Here is a 19,340-nt window from a genome sequence, read left to right as displayed (position 1 = left end):
CTCCTGTCAAGATTAGTTTTATTATCTAAGCGAACAGTAATTTAAAAGAAATAGCATTTTCTTGAACTTCTGCTTAAATCGCAGCAACTTCAGATAAAGACAGTCTGCCCTGGTGTGACGTGACTTGAGAACTGAAACTGCAAGTTCCTCAGAAACTGCCATCCACTTTCATCTGTGTAATGCTCAAAGCCACACTGTGTGTTTATATTAAGCTCAAACGAAATTAATGAGTTTTTAAAGAAAAGTAGATGTAATGAAAAATCTTAAATATAATTTAAAAACTGTAATTTAATACAAATTCATGACATCAACCTCTGTGTATGCAGAGGTTCTATTTAATTTTCATTAAATAATGTAATATCTTTTTTCAAATATCATTTGACAGTAGTAATTCTTTTTTCATTATGTGTCTTACATTGAATTGATAGCCTAGTATTTCATACAAAGGCTGCAGGCTGCTCAGCTCTAGCTGCTTACACTTGAGCACCCACTGGATGGCAGTCACGCACAACTTTGGAAAGAATTCAGCTTGGTCCTTTACTCGCTGACCTAAGAAGAAATCCTAGGTGACGTGTCTCTAAAAAAAAAAAGTTTTCTTTTATTAGATAATGCTAGTTTCGAACAAAGACAAGCAATAAAAGTGGGCACACAGAAATCTCACTCTTCCTTCACTGTTGTCTGGTGGTGCACCTTTCCATTTCAGGTGCCAGGATTAGAGAAGGGCGTAGCTCAAAGCTGGCCATGGAAAGCAATGCAGGCATCTCTTGTCCCGCAGGACATCCCCCGTGGGACAGGAGATGCCAGAGCTGGCAGTGGAGCAGGAGCTGGCTCTATTGCTAAGCAGAAATGCTTGCCCCTGCTGATGGCAAGGCCAGGAAATCAGTATCAACCGTTTTTAAATGGAGATTTATTTCAACCAGGAATCGAAACAACCCAAAACTTCAGAGTCGTTAAACCCTTAAACAGTTAATAGCTGAACCCATTCTGAAATCTTTCCTTGACTTCAATGAGATCTGGAAAATCTATGTAGGTGGATTGATTCAGTTATCGATTCAGTACAAGAGCTCAGTTTAAACTAATAATCCTAAGCAGTAAACTGGCTGTATGTGTTAGAGCCGGCAACGTAACACAGCGTTAGTCTCCTTGTTGCCACCCCTGGCTCCTGTGCGTGACAGGATCTTTTGCCTCTGCACCACAATGGTATGTATGCTCTGCCACACTGAAGTCCCAAGGGGACATGAGGTCACTGGAAGGGTTTATTTATTTCTTTCAATCTGGCCAAGATCACCGCTAACTAAACAGTTCCGAGGTGGGGGGAAGAGGGGCACACCTGCTCATATCTTTGACTCCTTTTTGGCTGCACCAGAAGGCTGCATGGTTTCACCACTGGCATGCCCTGCTGCAGCCTCTCTCTTTGAGCTTTGCCACAGAAGTCCCACTGGAGGACTCCAGTGTGCAGGTATGCATATGGATGGGTCTGCCTCTGCCTCCCTGCTGTGCTTGTGTAGGGATTTGCCAGGGGAATCCATTATGGACCAGCTTTTCCACATCCTGAACACTAACTGAAGACAAAGGGAGTTTCACCCCACCACAGCTGGCAGGATTTGATATTCCCTATTTGTGCATGTAAACGCTCATAGTGATTCATCGTTTGAACTGACTTTTCATTTTCAGGTATGTCCTGCAGACACAATTAGCATTCTCAGGTAGAGGCAGCCTGTACATTAGGCAGGGATGACCTTTTTATTACTTTTTCCTAATAGTTAACTCTGATAGTGGACACCCAGACCATGGCTATAGCTCTAGCATACCCACAATACATTGATAAATGAAATGATAGATTGATGATGATTTTTATGACTTATTAGTATCTTATCAGATTAATGATGATCTGATCAACCCCACTGCTCAGATTCCAAGTCACAATAAAAATAAATATTTAAACATTGCTCCAAATTGATTTTGGAAAAGGAAGAACTTTAATGTCGATGATATCGACAAATACCAATGTACGTGGTAGTACGCCAGATTATTTTATCAGAGTTACGTCAGCATATTTTAAGTCATACGTACAAAAGGAGAACCTAGAAGATGAATCCTGTGCAATCAGAATGTATCAGAAATAATTCCACTGCAGGCAAAGAAGTTAGATGAGATTAAATTCTTGACATATGAGAGGCTGGAGAATCAGGGTTTTGTGGATCACTCTTTTCACCAATCTTTTGCTGATATGCCTCTCTAAAGTCTATACCTTTAGTTTAATAACCATACTGGTATACACCATGACAGCTCTGAGCCATTCCTATTTGTCTTCTGAAATAAGAAGGTAGTATCTTTTTCACCTGATATGCCTGCAGCGCCCATTGACAACAGGTCTGACACTTGAGATGGATGCTGGAACACTGATTTCTGTTCCACCAGGGAAACCAGCAGCAAGCACTTAACTGGAGTTTGTACTTAGTAGGACCTGCTGTGGTTAAAGTTGAGATCTGGTTTGTATTTTAACCCTTTGTATTCACTTCACCACACCCTTTCGAAAATAACTTTTTTAGCTGAAATTATATAACTCTAATTTCAGGTAAAATATGTATTTCTGCTGTTTATTAAAAATCTGAGAAAAGCTGTTCAAGATACTCTAAACAAACTGGAAATTCTTAGTTTCTGAGTAAGAAAAGGGAACTATGTTTTTCCATATATTTAGCTCAAAAGTCTACAGTCTAAAATTGGGAAATAGCCAGCAGTCATGCTAATAAACATTCATGGCCAAATTTTAAATAATCAGTGTGAAAACTAGTTATGATCAATTAAAAATCATTTCTGAACATGAGTATTTGCTAGACGTCTTTTGTCATCTGCAGAGAACATTTTCCCTTTCTGTCTATTATGTATATACATTTCTCTTCTTGAGGTTTTATGGGGCAGTATAAGAATGACAGGACCCCTTTTTTCCAGTTGTTATAGTTTTTTTGAGATGATTGCCTCTGCAGATTCATGGGTATGACATCAGTAGGCTTTCCAAGTACATGAGCTCACAGTATTCCAGGGTATCAGGGGATTCAGCCCTTCAGTTCTATGGTATCTGCCATTCATTTACTTTTAACCACTGAATTGAACATTTGCAGTATCATTAAAGCAAACTAATCCAATATAATCATATTTTGAAATCAGAAATATGGCAAAAAGATATGTGAAAAAATTGTATGCCCTTTAGTGTTGCGGTTTCTCCAGAATTACTTCTGCAGTCTATTATACCCTGTAAAGTCTTAAATCACATATATAAGTTTCTGTTCTGATTTGTGCCAAGGTAAGGCCAGAATAAAATAAACAATTGTTGTTCTGCCCTCTTTAAGCCTGTGTAATAAACACGTAAAGCCAAGAAAATAAATAACAACAAAGATAAAAATTCACCTCAATTACCTTTATGAAATGTGAACATCAAAACTATTGAGCTGTATTGAACTATCTTAATAGTGCTATTACTAAGCATAGGGAATTTATTTTATTCCTCTCTCTTCACATTTTTCTGTTAAATAGTTAAAAACCAGGGAAAAAATATGTTAATGTAATGTGATTGGTGTGTCATATTGGGTAAAATATGAATAGGTGTCATCACAATTAAATTAAACAACATTTCAACAAGAAAATAATAAACATGAAGTGCAAAAAAAGTATGTGTTATTAATTTATGACTTTCTGAGAGAAAAGGACAATGCCCAACACCTGCATTAGTCTCAAATTCTCAGCTATGTAAATCTAGCTTTAGCAGTAACATGGGTCCCAAATGGAAATTTTCTATTAAAATAATAAGCCATTTTATTGTTGATGCTGATGCTGTTGTTATTTTTTAGCAATTATATTGAAGCACACAAGCAAAAGCTGAAGTAATTCTACAGCAACCAGAACAAACAGATGTCCAGTATAGGTATTTTCCAGACCTTGGGAACTGTGGAGATGGCAGATACGGAAGGGCAGGCATTAACTGTTATTTTCCCTTTATCAAAATGAAAGCAGAGCATATCAGACAGAGTTTTAAGTGGTGGCATAAGCTCCATAGAGTAGACCTGATTCAGTAGCGCTGTAAGAAGGCAGATCAGTTCAAAATACTCATAATTTCTTTTCTCTTTCCCCAGCTTGATCACTATCCTCCAACAAGTTACAGCCTGCCAACAGCATCTGACATTCAGTTCAATTCCCCAAAGGCACTATTCCTAGGAAAAGTTATAGGTAAGATTTCATTTTATAACTGATTATTTTCTTAGGTATTTTCAGAAAATACTAAAAACCATAAGCAAGTGGGACATTGATGTGTGTCGTGTTGGCAGCAGGACACTTGCTGCACATGTCATTCTTGACTAGAAAGTGGTGATATTGGAGTTACCTAAAGGAAGGGTTATGTTCACCTTGTCACATAGGCTGAAGTGCACACAAATAAGTGATTGCCTGCCCAATGCGTGGAAAAAGACAGATACGGGTAAAGAGACGTTTGTAATACTGTATTTGTGAAATTTCATTACCCTCTCAGTGCCAGGTGGAGAGAATACAAGGAAATCACTGAGACCACTGCTTCTACGAGGAGATATTGAAGTTAATTTGAATATTATCATTCACTGTGAAGTTATCATATGCTTTGTATAATGCCTTTATCCATGCAGTCAGCCTTCTTACCCAGTGCATCCTCTTGTGCACTAACTGTCCCTCATCACTCTGGCAAAACTGTCACTTTCTCGCTGTGAGGCCCACCAGCAAGGTCCTTTGGAAGTCTGTAACACCTACAGCAACACTCATCTATACGTTTTCCATCCCCTTTATGGACTTCATCGTTACTTCCCAGTGCAGCAGCTTCCTGGCCAGCTCCCCAGCTGAACTTAGGAGGCAATACAGATGCATCTTAAACTGTCTTGGCCTTACTTTCAGGCCATCCTACTTTCCATTGCTTAGCTTTTCCACTACTGGCATCTTACATGAATTTCCAGGGTTACTCACTTCAGGAAGCAATTATTCCCCTGACATTTACAGCTTTTAAGGAGGGCTTTTTCCCCTTTTCAGAGATAAGAGGGTTTTGATATTATTTCCTCTAAGTGCTTTGTACAGGGATGGGGTTGCTTGAACTGCAGTGAAGGGTTTAATCCAGAAAATTGTAAACTTTTCTTTGTTTAGTGTTGTAAGGCAGTAATCTGTGAACCCCGTGCACTGATTTTTGAAGTGGAAAAGCACATAGCTAATGTGACTTTTTGAAGATACACTTTTCCATTTGTTTAGTTTCTAAAATTTAACATGTTGAACTTCTGTGAAATAGGAAATTAAAAGCCTTTAAAATGGTTGGTTAGCAAGAGAAACATGAACTATTTTCTGGTACTCTCCAAGTCAGTTCTGTAGATATACAAAAGACAATGCAGTCTGATTTTGGTGAATGTCTGGAAACTGGGTGCATTCCTACCTCACCACACTGAATTAGGGCAGTTGGACTGGAGCTGACTGTCTGCCTCAGCCAGGCTGCTGGCTTCTTCATTCGTTAATTCAAAGTGAGGAGATGGAGGACTTGAGGCAGAGCATTCAGCAGCTGGAATAACTCTGCAGGCAAGGAATGGGGCTTGACCCTTTCCGGCCAGGTGATTGTCAGCAAAAATATCAGCTGAAGGGTGTTGCAGTGTCCATCTCCTATAATGGATTCCTTGCGAGAGATGTTCTGTTTCCTTTGCTACTGCCTCCACAGCTCAGCCCTGTAAATAAGCTTAACTTTTTTGAATGGATGTTTGGATTCAGCTAAAAATGGTGCTTTCCCAGCCATTCTAATCAGGCAATGCTCTGGAGGAGGCTGAACAAGGAGTGTGAGAGAGAGAAAATGGAGATAGGCACACAACAGAGAAAAGACTGCAGCATAAGAGATAAATAAGAGTGAAGGGAAAGAAAAGGAAAACTCCTAAAACACAGAGGAAAACAATGCACTGTACCCTTTGGTGTGAAAAGAAAAAATGGAAGAAACACAGAATGAAAGAAAGCAAGAAATATCGTTTACACTACACTCATTTAAAATACCCCAAGTGCAGTCAGAACTCTGCAAGGAAACCACTTCTTATTCCTTTGAATTCCTGAGCTGGCAGGTGAACTAGCAACATAGTCATGTAACCACATAGATGAAACTGTGACACAGGTAGGAGGTTTAGTCTTTGCACTTTCTGAGCTGAATTTTTAAGCAGGTTGGTAGCACTACAAAATCAAAGTCCACCCAGCTGTCTCCCACATAACCCCATGTCCTAGTGCTGGTTTCTTTGCTGTGATTAAATACTCACATTCTGAAATTTTTTTTAGGCTTTCATGGAGATTAAAGGAGCTGCAAGAACTGGGCAGCTCAAAGGGTCCATGATATGATCTTTCATGTCTAGGATACTTGTTTCAATATTGGCAGTGACTGAAAGGCATGATAACCACCTGAGAGGTCCAAATAAAATCAGTTATCAAACCAGTTCTGTTCCTACAGATCTAAACCCACAACACTTCACGTTTGCCTCATTTGCAGTCATGTATGTGGTTGAAAATAGAGTTTTAAGTCTCCTCTGACTGCTACAGTTGGATCCTACCAAATGAGAAATGAAGCTTGGTAACAGGACAATATCTGTATTCTGCCTGTTAATGTCAGAAGCTTGATCATAGGATTCAACGGACTTTTTCAGAATAAAGACATATACAAAGAAAAAAATAGCAGAGGTCAGTGAATAAAATTTGATTTTTGTTATGGAATAAGAGAAGTTTTAAATACCTAGGAACTTACAATTTGTATTCTCCTCACTCTTTATAAATATGGTAACCTGACAAGAACGATTAAAAGCAAGTATCATATCTAGAAGTTGAAAGAGTAAACATAGTCCTGATAATATCTGCCCCATAAGTACCTATGGTACAGTTGAAGATTGTCATCAGGAAGCATAAAGCAATCACATCTATCACTGATGCCCACCTTCAGCTCCTCTGCTAACTTAAAGACTGGGCACAGGGAAAGGCCTTGGGATGCCCTTTTCCTGGTTTCAGCTGGAATAAAGTTAATTTTCTTTCTAATAGCTGGTATAGTGCTATGTTTTGGATTTAGTATGAGAATAATGTTGATAACACACTGATGTTTTCAGTTATGGCTAAGTAATCTTTAGACTAAGTCAAGGATTTCTCAATTTCTCACTCCCAGCTAGCAAGGAGGCTGGAGGGGCACAAGAAGTTGGGAGAGGACACAGCCAGGACAGCTGACCCAAACTGGCCAACGGGGTATTCCATAGCATGTGACCTCACGTCTAGTATATAAACTGGGGGGATTCGGGGGGGGAGCGGCTGCTCAGGAACTAACTTAACTGGGTGTCATTTGGCAAGTGGTGAGCAATTGCACTGTGCATCACATGTTTTGTATATTCCAATCCTTTTTTTTATTATTGTCATTTTATTATTATCATTATCATTATTAGTTTCTTCTTTTCTGTTCTGTTAAACTGTTCTTATCTCAACCCATGAGTTTTACCTTTTCCCTTCCAATTCTCTCCCCCATCCCACTGGGAGGGGGGGAAGTGAGTGAGCAGCTGTGTGGTGCTTAGTTGCTGGCTGGGGTTAAACCATGACAACCCTGACGGAGTGATTGTGGGTAGGTTATATTTCTGTTTTCCTGTGCTACTTGATTTTAAGCCTCAGACAACCATTTCTGAAGATGCTATTTGTCATCCATTCTATGCTTTTGTTATACATTGTACACCCCTGCGATTGAATACTTCATTTTTTAACATCATAGGATTATATTAGCAGGTTGGGAATATGGTTCTTTTGCTTCCTCTTCTCTGCTTATGTTACTGTCTTTGCAAAATAGAATATTTTATTAAGCAAAAGAGCAAATTGGAACTAAAGAGAAAAAAAACCACCTTCTATTCTTTCTGCCAAAGAAAAATTGAACTTCTCTGCAGAGACACGGATTTCCTGATGTAAAACTGCTGTGCAGCTGACCACATCTATTGATCAGCTTTACTGTGCAAATCTCAGACTAATGTTGAATGAGGGAAGAGCAGTTAACATGGTTACACGAGTGCAGCAGTTTGAAGGGCAAAGTAGACACAGAATCCAATATCTTTAAAGCTTCTAATTCTCCCATCTTACTGGCTAGGCATATTTCAGTGGCCCAGAGGGATTAGCTCCAATAGAAGGTCTGGATACGTATATCAAGTTACAATTTGTACCGACCTGCAATCACATTCTCTAAATGGGCAATATGGGAGTAGCCTCCTATTTCACTGCTAGTCTGTCATCAGTTACATTCAGTTTTTGTTGTTCCCATACTATGCAATTCTTATTTGTCATCAAAAATGAATGCAAGGCCCTATTTGTAAAGATAGATGGGTTTTTGAAGAGCACTCTGGAACAATCTTACTAAGAAACTGACCTTCCACCTGTCTTATTTCCATTTTTATTAGTGTTATTTGCATAGGAGCGGCCGCTTCTGCCACAGCTGTGCTTGCTGTGATAGCTCATCTGCTGCCAGTCAGAAATGATCACTTGTACAACACCTACCACAATGCAGCATCAATCTCTGCTCTAGGTGTTACAACAATATGGCTGATTAATAAAATGGTGACAAAACAGCTCTGTGCCTCCTAACTGTTCACAATATTTTCTGTAAAGCAGGAGGGTCATATCAGAAACAAAAAGAAATTATTGAATTGCAGTTGTAATCAGGGAGCATTTCTTCTTCTTTAAGTTGAGGTGTTTTCTGTTTTCCTGAAATAATTTCCAGAAAACGCAGTTGTTCACTGGCTTGAAAAACACTGATATAAAATATTTTTAGCCTTCTGGGAAACTGGAGGTAAAGGCATTCAGTATATAATTCTCACCCAGGTAAAATGGAGTATGATTTGAGGTGTGAAATAAAGCTGAAGGAGACAATGAATGAAAAATCCTGTTTTACATGAGTGTGTAGTAATAAAAATAATAGCACTAGAGAAATGAATGATTTTATAAAAAAAAGATAGAAGGGAATTGCTAATGTTTCAAGGAAGTTCTTTAATCTGTTATTTAAACATACTTAGGCTTTGGTGGCTGACGCATGTGCGGTAAGAGGGAAAAGCTGGCTATCTAGATGACCAGCTATGAAGAGAAAAAACAAAAAGTAGACAATGTGACAGGAAGTGTTATACATCACAGTTCAGATCTGAATCTACATTCTCATTTAGGCTGCACCTTGAGACTCATTACTGAGGTAGAATAGAGCAGAGGTTTGATCTTCCCACTAAGTGTAGTGGGTTTGGATGCAGTGCTTAGGTTTGCCTTCACATCTTTTCTGAAGACCTACACCCATTTCTGTTATGTCAACTTGCTGTATAGGGAACTGACGTCATAGTCTGTACTTTATTACTGAAAGTGGAGTATTTCTTTGGGTTTTAAAATGCATTTATAAAGAATTAGCTACACATAATTAAACATGATTTTGTAAAAGCATAATTCTGGTAAACAGAAATAATTTGAGAGTTTCTTAATAGGATATTTTAGCACAGAAACACTGAGATCAGACAAGAGTTGCTCTTAAGAAAGTGGCAGGGAAGTAAAGGAAATGTGCTCCTTGTCTGTTTTCCATCTCCACCAACCACTCCAAATCAAATGATATAATTTCAAAAATACTTAAGTATCCACTTGGAAACAATGAACATAATACAGGTAATCTATAACACCTGTTACCAATTTCAGAACTGACCATTGTCCCTGCAGCTAATCTCTGTAGGCTCCATTTATTTCTCTGCCTCACCCTCGTGTTCTTCACGTACTTCCAATAAGAGCAGCAAAAAGGGAAATACCTTTCAGATCTGCCTTCCTTCTTACAAAAGTAGCTGCCATCACTCTACAACTAAAGAGACATCCTGGAAATCAACCCCAGGGGCCTGGAGTCTTTTCTCAAAAGACTGTTCCTCAAGAAGAAGAGGTAGAACGTCCATCTCTAGCTGTGTTATTTCCCTGGTGTCAGTGAAAGGATCTTTTTATTGTTCCCTGGCTGGAGTTCCTCTGTTTCTTCACTGGGGTGTGCGGTGAAAGTGAAAACTGGTCAGGAGACATTTTTCTGGATTCATTGTGACATTCACTGCCTTGGACTGGTAGGAGGTAAGACCAGCTTACATCTAGCCAAGTAATTAGTTTCAAGTGTGCAAAGGAGAGAATGTAGAAAAACTTCACAAAAAGTAGGAGATAAATGACATTGCTTACATGCCTTAGGTCAGGTATAGAAATGGGAACTGCTTTTTTCTTGCATGGCATCTCTCCACAAATAGATGCTGAATAATAGGAGGCAAAAGTTCAAAATCCTTTGAACTACCAGCAGGGACAATGGCAATTTTTCCAAGAGGTAAAATTTTTTACTACTAAATAAGATACTTTCTTTTCCATAGAACAAGCCTGGCAGTTTGATGCTTCAGCACTTCTAGCTGAATAAAAGAAATTACCTACAATATAATTCATCCTACCAAAAACATCTTACACTTTCAAAACTAGCTTCAATGTCCATGTTTCCATACAACTGCAGAGGTTTATCACTTAGAGGGTTTGTTTCATGCCACAGGATGAACATCTCATCTCTTTGAGAACATTTACCGTCATTGAAAAGGGGGTTTTGACAGGCTTGATAAAAAATTCTGTGAAGGACATAGGCATTGTCATCATTGGCACTCAGTTTGGGTATGCTGCTTGATAATGATGTAATCTGATAGGAAGTTAATGTTAATCAAAGAAATTGTCAAATCAAATACCAGTTTAGAATTAGGTCTCTGATACTGTAAGGTACTTTGCTAAGCTCTTAAATTTGGATCCTAGAAGATAATGCAGAGCTGTAAATAGATTATGAATAATCTAAAAGTATTCTTCTACTACACATCTTTGACATGTATCTACTACTTCTCATGATCATGAGGTTAGCACCTCATTATATATATTAGCAGTGTGGCAGTCAGGGCTCCACAGCTTGAGTTTGCTCTGTGGCTCTCCTTCATTTTGCAGTGTAGACAGATAATCTGAGTGCAGGGTAGCTTAGCCTACTTTGACTGATAATGAGAAGAAAATAGCTAGCATGCAGTAAATTCATCCACTAATTTACTTCAAAGTAACTGCCTACTACTCCATTTCTAAGCACCAGCATTAACATTCAGTACTGTAATCTCAGGGAGAATGCCTATGGATATTGTCAAATTAGGAGCCGTCCTGCTACAGTAGCAGTTGAATATTAAAGATGTGCTTTCCCCTGCACGAGTCACACATGAATTATCATACAAAAATATAACATCTGGACAATTTTCCTTCTCCTGTATAATAGCATCAGCCTGGTTGAAACTCCTCTGGGATTTGACATTGCCTGTCTCTGACCTCAGATCTGTCTATCTGACCATATCTTACTCTTTGAAGCGTTTCTGGTAATGGTGGAAATGTTCGATAGCTCTTCTAGTTAAAACAAGAGCCAACGTAAAAGTAAATATTTTTTTTCTTTCAGATCTCTGAGGTTTTGACCTATCTGGTTTCTCTGAGAAATTCTACATACAAGCCCTATTCAGAAAGGAACATTTCCCGTCTGTAGGCCTCCCATCTGAAGGGACACCATAAACACTTTGAATTGCCAGTTCCACCCCAATAACTTACGAGGCAGAAATGAGGGTAGCCCAGGTGAATTTTATCTTTCATTTGAGGACTGAAATAAAGAAGAGAAGCCAAGAATATCCTTTTATACCGTTTGCCTCTCAGCATCCATGCTGTATCTTCTTCCCATTTTTCAGAATATTGTAGGATTCAGCTGCTGCAGTATTGGCCATCTGGCAGCTCCAGAGACAAAGAGGGTAGACCTCAGACAAGCTGGACTAAATTAGATGCTATGGTAATCTCAGTAGTCATGAGTATAGCCAGCTCTGCTCTTCCAAAAATTTGCTGGAGTCATCTCCTCCCACTAACTTTTCACTCCCACCCTTCAGGTCATTCTTCATCTCTCAGCCCCTATCTCATACTTTGTAGCTGGTGGCTGCCCTTTCATTTGCTAATTGCACTATTCTCTGTAAAAAAACTTTACTGATTACTAGTCTTCAAATCTGTGGGCATTCAACAGCTCCAGAAGGTCAACTACCTTTTTTTTTTCCCCTTATGCTCTTTTAGCATGCATACCAGCCTGTAACAGAATGCAAGAGTCTCCTAGTTCCTAAATTATAAAGTTCTTTTCCTTTATGCTTTAAGATGTCTCAGAAAATTGTTTCATATAAATCGCTCTACAAAATCTTGCAGAGAAAATAATCCCATTGCTTTACAGTTCTTTCCAAAGTATTCATCTATTGGCTCTGGGGAAAAAAAAAAAAAAAAAAAAAAAAAGAGAGATCATAAAGACATTTAATTTAGTTAGTGCCATTTTGAACAGAGTATTTGCACAAGTCTTATCTGACATTAAAAACCATGTGATAACACTATTTAAAAATAATGGAATAAAATGAAAACTTAAACTTCAGTAATTAGGGTGACCTTTTCCTAACTTCTGTATTTTATTAAGGTGGCATGTCCTAGTTAGACAATTTTTCCCTACCACAGGAGAGGAACTATTTCACCTGTTCTGTGTAATATCTAGTAGTAATTTATTTCAAATGTAGCTGCTTTAAAGGATCAAAAAGAGGAACTGAACATGACAAGATCACCAAGAGCATCAATAAAACCTGTTGCTGGCCCTATAAAATTATAATGGCATAGACAGCAAAATCAGAGAGCTGAGAGCACCTTCAAGGCTTGTAAATCATAAAACAAAGTGTTACACAATCTGAAAATTGAAAGCCAAAGGCATACCTGAACTGGAAAGTGAGAGCATGTTATAATTTTCCTCCAAATATATTTGAAGGAAAAAAAAAATCAGAATAGATCTCCACTAAAATAATAGAAAGACAGAATTGACAAAAAAATTGTCTTTACTAGGCCAAGGCACAAGTCTTTAAATTTTACATTATTTTACCTAACATGAGCAACCTCTGCCCATGGCTCCAGATAGGAAACATTCAAAAATAATATGAATGCGCACCCATGTTTTGATCAGAAACAGCTGTAGAAATATCCATTCTGGCCAGATTATTTTGATTGAGGGTGCAGATTATCTACATGCCATTCCTCGTAAGGACAGATAAAGAAATTATACCTAATTCAAAATTCACTCGTTTGACAACTGAAAAAACCCTCAGTTTTATCTGACACTTGTTTCACTTAGGAAAGTGAAGGCAGTGGGGAAAAAAATCAGAACAAAACAACTCATAGCCTGACAAAAATATTGCAATTAAAATTCTCATCTTTGGTCAGATGAATGATAATCTCTCCAAGAGATTGTGCCTCCAAGTTTGTGGTCCGATTCAGAGAGATTGTCAGACAGACAAGAGAAGTGACTTGTGTCCCTTGTTTTGGAAGATCACTGGGATCAAGTCAACCCTCTCCCTCAACAGCTGTCCTAGTTTTCACTCCCATCAGCACTACTTTGAAGTTGCCCATGTCCTTTTCTGATCTGCAATGGCCACTTATGCTGGAGGCACCAGAGGTTTCCTAGAGCCTGGAGAGAGTTTGCTCAGATTGCTGGAGAAGCTTGGGAAGGGCAAGGGATGTGAGAGCTTCTGGGGTGTGACCTAGATAGGAATTTCATGGTATGTGCTACTGCACCTGAAATAATAAACCCTGAAATGGGAGTAGGACCATTGCCCCAGCAAAGTGCTGCACTAATGCACCTTTGCATGTTGGGGCTCAGAACTGCCTTAGGTCTGGATGGCTTTTATTCTCTCAGAGAAGTCTGGACATGTCCATGCAGATGGGTTTTAAGATGTACAGCTTTGTAGGATGAAATTTATCTCAGTTCAAAGGCTCAACATAAAATCTTTGCACTACTAAACTGTGTTTTAATCCACAGCTTTAAGTAGACCTTATATAGAATGTAAAGTCTATATTGCGCTGCTGTTGTTTGCACAAGAAAAAGTCACCTGTTCTGCATAAGTATAATCAAGACATAGTATAATAAAGTAAGCATGTTCCTCAAACAATATTAAGTAATGAATAAATGTGAAGATAAGATAATCTTTTTGTAGGTACTTTTATAGAACTATAAATTCATAGGCTAAATTATTAATGGTGAATAATTTGCTTAACTCCTACTATCACAAAAAAAAAAAAGGGAAGGAAATAAATTATGGGAAGATAATTTAACATTTTGCTGTTAAGCCAGACCTTTGCCCATAGGTTACTTTGCATTTCTTTTAAAGGAAATGCTCTCATTATTTGAATTACAGAACAAAAACCTGACTGATGTCTTATTTTTAAGTGTTTCTGCCCAGCAAATTTTAAAGCTTTATATATATACACTCTTGAAATAAGCCCTTTCTGATAGGTACAGTAATGTATTCTTCATCTGCGTATTTCAGAGAACAGTTAAAACACTCTTAGTTGCTACAGAGAAGGAACTTATTCAAAAGATTGCTCATGTCATTTCCAATGGCTTCAGCTACATCCATGCTGTAGATAAAACAGGTGTTGTAGTAGCATCAGTGACCTCACATAAAACTTGCCATAGCAATATAGCTGTGATACCACTCAACATGGACTGGTTGTCCCTGGTTATCTGCATGGTATTAAGGTGTTCTTCGGAGGAGGACACTGGGAATCAGTCACCCCAAACCCATCATTGCTGCTCGTGGCGTCTCAGACAGTCACCACTAACAAGCTACAAACATACACCTAGATCTTTGCACCACCTAAGGTTTTCATGTGCCATTTCATATATTGTGAAACATATTTCAGATAAGTTTCAGACTGACACAGTTTCAAGCTGAAACATGGCAGTCAGTCACCAAAGGGGGGAAGGCAAGATCTTGCCCCTTGTTGAAGGAAGGAGTTGTTTACTAGCCAGTAAAATACAGGCAGTCTAGTCTAACAAGTAGGCCTTTATATATCTAAGGAAATGAAACAAATTGGGTTTATTTAATAATTTGGATTGTTTTCTGGATCAGAAATAAAAGAATGGGTTTTGGAGGGAAAGACGGAAACTGTCTGGACCCTCCAAGTCTTCAATGGGGACATCTACTATAACAGCTAAAATTTTTCACCAAGACACAGGAATGATGTAAATTTTTCTGAAAAGTCATGTGTGGTGAAAGATGCTCCTGGTAACGTCGTGGAAACTGTCTTTGCTGGTGTGTTATTTGATGTTATTTGAAAAGGTTCTGTCATCTTTTTTTTTTTTTTTTGTATTAAAATATGTTGTCTTATTTGAATAACATTTTACAAAAATTTTAGCAGTTTCAAGAATATAGTATCATATAGTACCAGGGATAGGATAGGATAGTACAGTACAGTACAGTACTAGGGATAGCATTGTTTTTAAATAGCTTCCTGAATTAGATTCAGAGGTTTTCTACAGCACAGTCGATATCACTAATGGCTCCTTGTGTTGCAATTTGGTTGTTTATTCTGATATTAAATCTGACATATTAGTAGCAGTGTCATGCCATTGGCCATGACAGTTACTGATCCTTAGATTTAGATGCCATAATAAAACTCTATTTAATCTGCAGTACAGTGGCTAGTTCATAAACACTTCATTTAAATACAACAGGAATAAACTCACATCTTTATAACCTTCTTTTTAGAGAAGCCTGTTTCCTCTCCCATAAAAGTACACCACTTTACAGAAATCTCTCCTTTATGACTACATGAACTTATAAATCTATCTCAATGATTCTCAGCTACTGAAATATCAGGGTTGTACTCCACTTGCAAATGAAGCAGTTGAGTAAGGTTACAGTCAACCTCCCACCAAAAGGTAATATTTTATTTTATTAAGTCTGATAGCAAGATAACATATAGTGTCACTGTTTTTGTTACCCCTTCCTATTTTCTGCTTTCTGCAGAGAGTGTTCAGAATTTTACCAGTCCTCCCTGCTTTATTTTGGAGAGATTGTCAGCTGCCTCATTGTTACATAAAAATGCTTGTTGAACAGAATTGTCTCCTGATCCTTCTTACCAGTTGCAGAATCCAAACCGTGTAAAGGTTTCACCATGATATATACAGTTCTTCAAAAATGTCCAGTGAGAGAAACATATTTGTCATTGAGTGTCAGAAAAAATGAACTGATTAAAATACTCAAGCTAGAATGCCCTCCCCTCCAAAAAAACACCTTTTTCTTTTAGAATAATTTGAAAATGATTTCTTGAGATGTAGAGGATGAGACACCTCAGAAATACCCTTACTGTAAGACATCTTCAGGGAAGAACACTACTAGTGTAATTCATGAAGCTGTCTTATCTCTCTCAGCCAAATTTGAGTTGATTTTGGTTTGATTCGAAAATATGTACTTCTTCACTCACTAAATACTCACTTAACATAAAATTAACATAATTGCCAGCATCCTTTGGCTAATGGCAACCTCTAGTTTGTTTCTTGCTTTTACATTCTCATGGCATTCTTTGCAAGACAGTTAATAACGTGACAAATGAAGATGGGAACAGTCTACTACTTCTGCATTAATTAGACCAGGAATTAGAGACTCTCTTTCCATTTTTCAAAGGTAACATCTTGGGTTTCCCTCTAATTTAAACATAGACAAAAAGATGCATTTAATAAGATAGTAGCCAAAGCTGACTTCCTAGCATCACAGGATGAGAGTTAGAGATAATAAAGGACATGCAAAGGCTAATGAACTCTCTGATAACTCATCTCCTATATATGAAAAGAGTATATGGAGCATATGGGAAAGTACAGCAGTGTATCAGAGGCTAAAACTGATCTGAATCTAGAAGTACAGAAACCTGGTGACTGCAAAAGTTACAGGAGAAATAGACAGACATGAACTTCAAATACAGCTTCTCAAACCATTTTACTTTCTCTTAGGCAAATCCAAATATTACTTTTTTTTTACCATTTAGTAAGACTACTGTAACAGTTGAGCACTTTCCTTTTCTATTCCCCAAAGAAATAAAGGAGGAAAATGTCCAAAAGCTTTATAAGCCATAACAAATCTTGGAGCAGCAGTGCAGGATAAAGAACTGGCAACAACATTCTCAGAAGACTGTAATGAATTCTTTTAAAATGAAGTTTATTGCCTAATTTTCTCTTTTTCATTTTTCCCATTAAATCCTTTGAAGAAGCTTCTTGGGAGAGCATAAATGGCTACTAGAAAATGTCAAGTGCAAACTAACTTAAAACTTGCCAAACTATGTCCTTCTTGTAATGTGGGTCTTGTTTTTGCAATTATGAATTAACCCCTACCAAAACACCATGAATTAACCCCAAACACACCATGGCACTTCTATAGCTAATAGTTAATACTGAAGGTAATATACAGGTGCTGCTATGTAAATATATTTCAGTCTCTATACTAATTCTTATATACTACATGTTGCAGTAATAGTAGTCAGAACATTTATTAAGATGCTTTTTCATTATTTTTTTTTCACTAAAGAAATACAGTTTTCCTAGTAGAATAACTTTGTTCTGAGCCAAGAACATTTTTTCTACTAGTTCACAGTGATGTTTCTTTCGTTCTCCCTAATTCAGTGTAGCCCAGAGGCCCATCTGTGATTCATCCGTGTGGAATAAAAATGACCAGATAATAGGCTGGGATACTGTATTTTACCAAAAGTTTCTCAAGTATCTCTAATGTTACTAATTAATGTTAATGCTGCTCTCATGCTTTAAATATGGACAAACAGGACACTAATAAAACTTAACGTAATCGGATCTGTGATCTGTCAGGCTTAGAAATAATCTGAATTACCCTGAGTCATGCAAACTGGTTTTATTTTGAGTGACTTCTGCAGTAGACACATTAACATACATCCTAAAGAACAGTTCTGGCTTTTGGACAGTACATGTTTATAGAATTTTTAAGGAAGTTAATGATGCCAACAATGTCCTTGTCATAGCACTCAAGAAGATGCTCTTCACTACTCTCGAATCCTGCTGCAACCACTGAGGTCCTCTGAGACCCTTAAGCTAGGAGTTCTTTCCTGATGTGTTAGAATAAGGGATGAGAGGAAAGGAACTGTGTGCATTGGTATTTGCCTCTGTTTCAAATAATAAAGTCTTAGATGTCTGGCATGTAATTAAAGAATTGCAAAGCATTTTTAAAATCTGGTTTTGTTCTGGAAAGTTCTGGGAAGTGATACAATGAAAGAATATATGAAGGTGGACAGTTGAATATGGGTTTGGATAATCTTCAGATTATCCAATTTCATTTAAAAGTTTAAAAGACAAGCTGTGAAAACTCCAGACATCTGTTAGAGGATTTAAAACTATAATCCTCATGCAGTCATCTCTAATGCCCTAGAATTCATGGTGAGATCTGTTTAAGTTAATATCCCCCAACATCTCATTTAAGTAGTATAGAAAAAAATTGGCAGTTGAAAGTCTCAGGTTTATTCCTCAAATGACTTTCAGAGATTAGCTGTAGGTAGATTATTTTATTCTCTGTCCGTCAGCTGTTCCACCCCTAACATGGATGCTTGATTCCTCAGAGGTGCTTGTAATGGTCATTAACTTGCTGAAATAAAATAATGCTAAAATAACTAATAGGTTCCATTTAAATATAGGTTTTCTTATGCTGTTTTCATAGTAAAAGTTTCTACTGAGGCTTTAATGGGTTAATTTAAAGAGGAATTCACAATTGCACACACTGAACAAGAGAAGTGGGAAATGTTTACATATAGCAGTCAACAGCTACAATACAATTTAAGTTTGGCAATGATCTGTAAAGACCATTTTGAGGACTTGATTCTAATGCACCCTATATTTTTGTAAGTGGTTCAGATAATAACAACTGTATTGTGTGAAAGGAACTGCTTTTCATACGTATCAAGTAAGGTTCTTAGTTTTAATCATGAGATAATTTAGAAGACGAACTTATTCCACATTAGATCACTGTATTTGAAAAACATTTATTCCACCCATAGGAAATATCAAGTGACAGTGTGGAAAAATTGAAAAGTTTTGTAGGGGTTTTTTCCTACCAGAAAATTTAGCATCATCTCCACTTGAATATTCATCTGGTTGAAGCAGACAGTCTTTTAAAGCAACGAAGTTCATGATGGCAATCAAATCTTTCAAAACTGATCATGTTTTGGAGAGTGAAAGTACTAGGGTCAGAAAGTGAGCTGGTGAAAGCTGTAGGAGCTCCCTCTGCCCTAATGACCATGCTGAAAGGTGTACTGGCTGCAGGGCCGTCCCTTCTGTGGGGAGAGGTGGTCAGGGGGTATCAGCAATGGAAACTTCAACCACAAGGGTTGGTGGGATGGGAACAGCAGAAAGGAAGGGTGAGGAAGCAGCTCAGCAGCTGTGGCCAAGCTGTATGCAC

General features: G+C 37.8%; 1 protein-coding gene across 3 annotated transcripts in view; it reads left to right on the top strand.

Annotated features, from left to right (window-relative positions):
• CNTNAP2 (contactin associated protein 2) overlaps nt 1-19,340 on the top strand; it is a 1,232,776-nt gene that overhangs the window by 1,152,130 nt on the left and 61,306 nt on the right. For all 3 annotated transcript variants that reach the window (XM_069811947.1, XM_069811956.1, XM_069811963.1), the window contains one exon: nt 4,131-4,224. In XM_069811947.1, the coding sequence (XP_069668048.1) occupies nt 4,131-4,224 (94 nt within the window). The remainder of the gene's footprint in view (nt 1-4,130; nt 4,225-19,340) is intronic.

The sequence above is a fragment of the Haliaeetus albicilla genome, chromosome 2, assembly GCF_947461875.1.
Source record: "Haliaeetus albicilla chromosome 2, bHalAlb1.1, whole genome shotgun sequence".
NCBI classification, from domain to species: domain Eukaryota; kingdom Metazoa; phylum Chordata; class Aves; order Accipitriformes; family Accipitridae; genus Haliaeetus; species Haliaeetus albicilla.
This window is presented reverse-complemented; position numbering and strand designations above follow the sequence as displayed.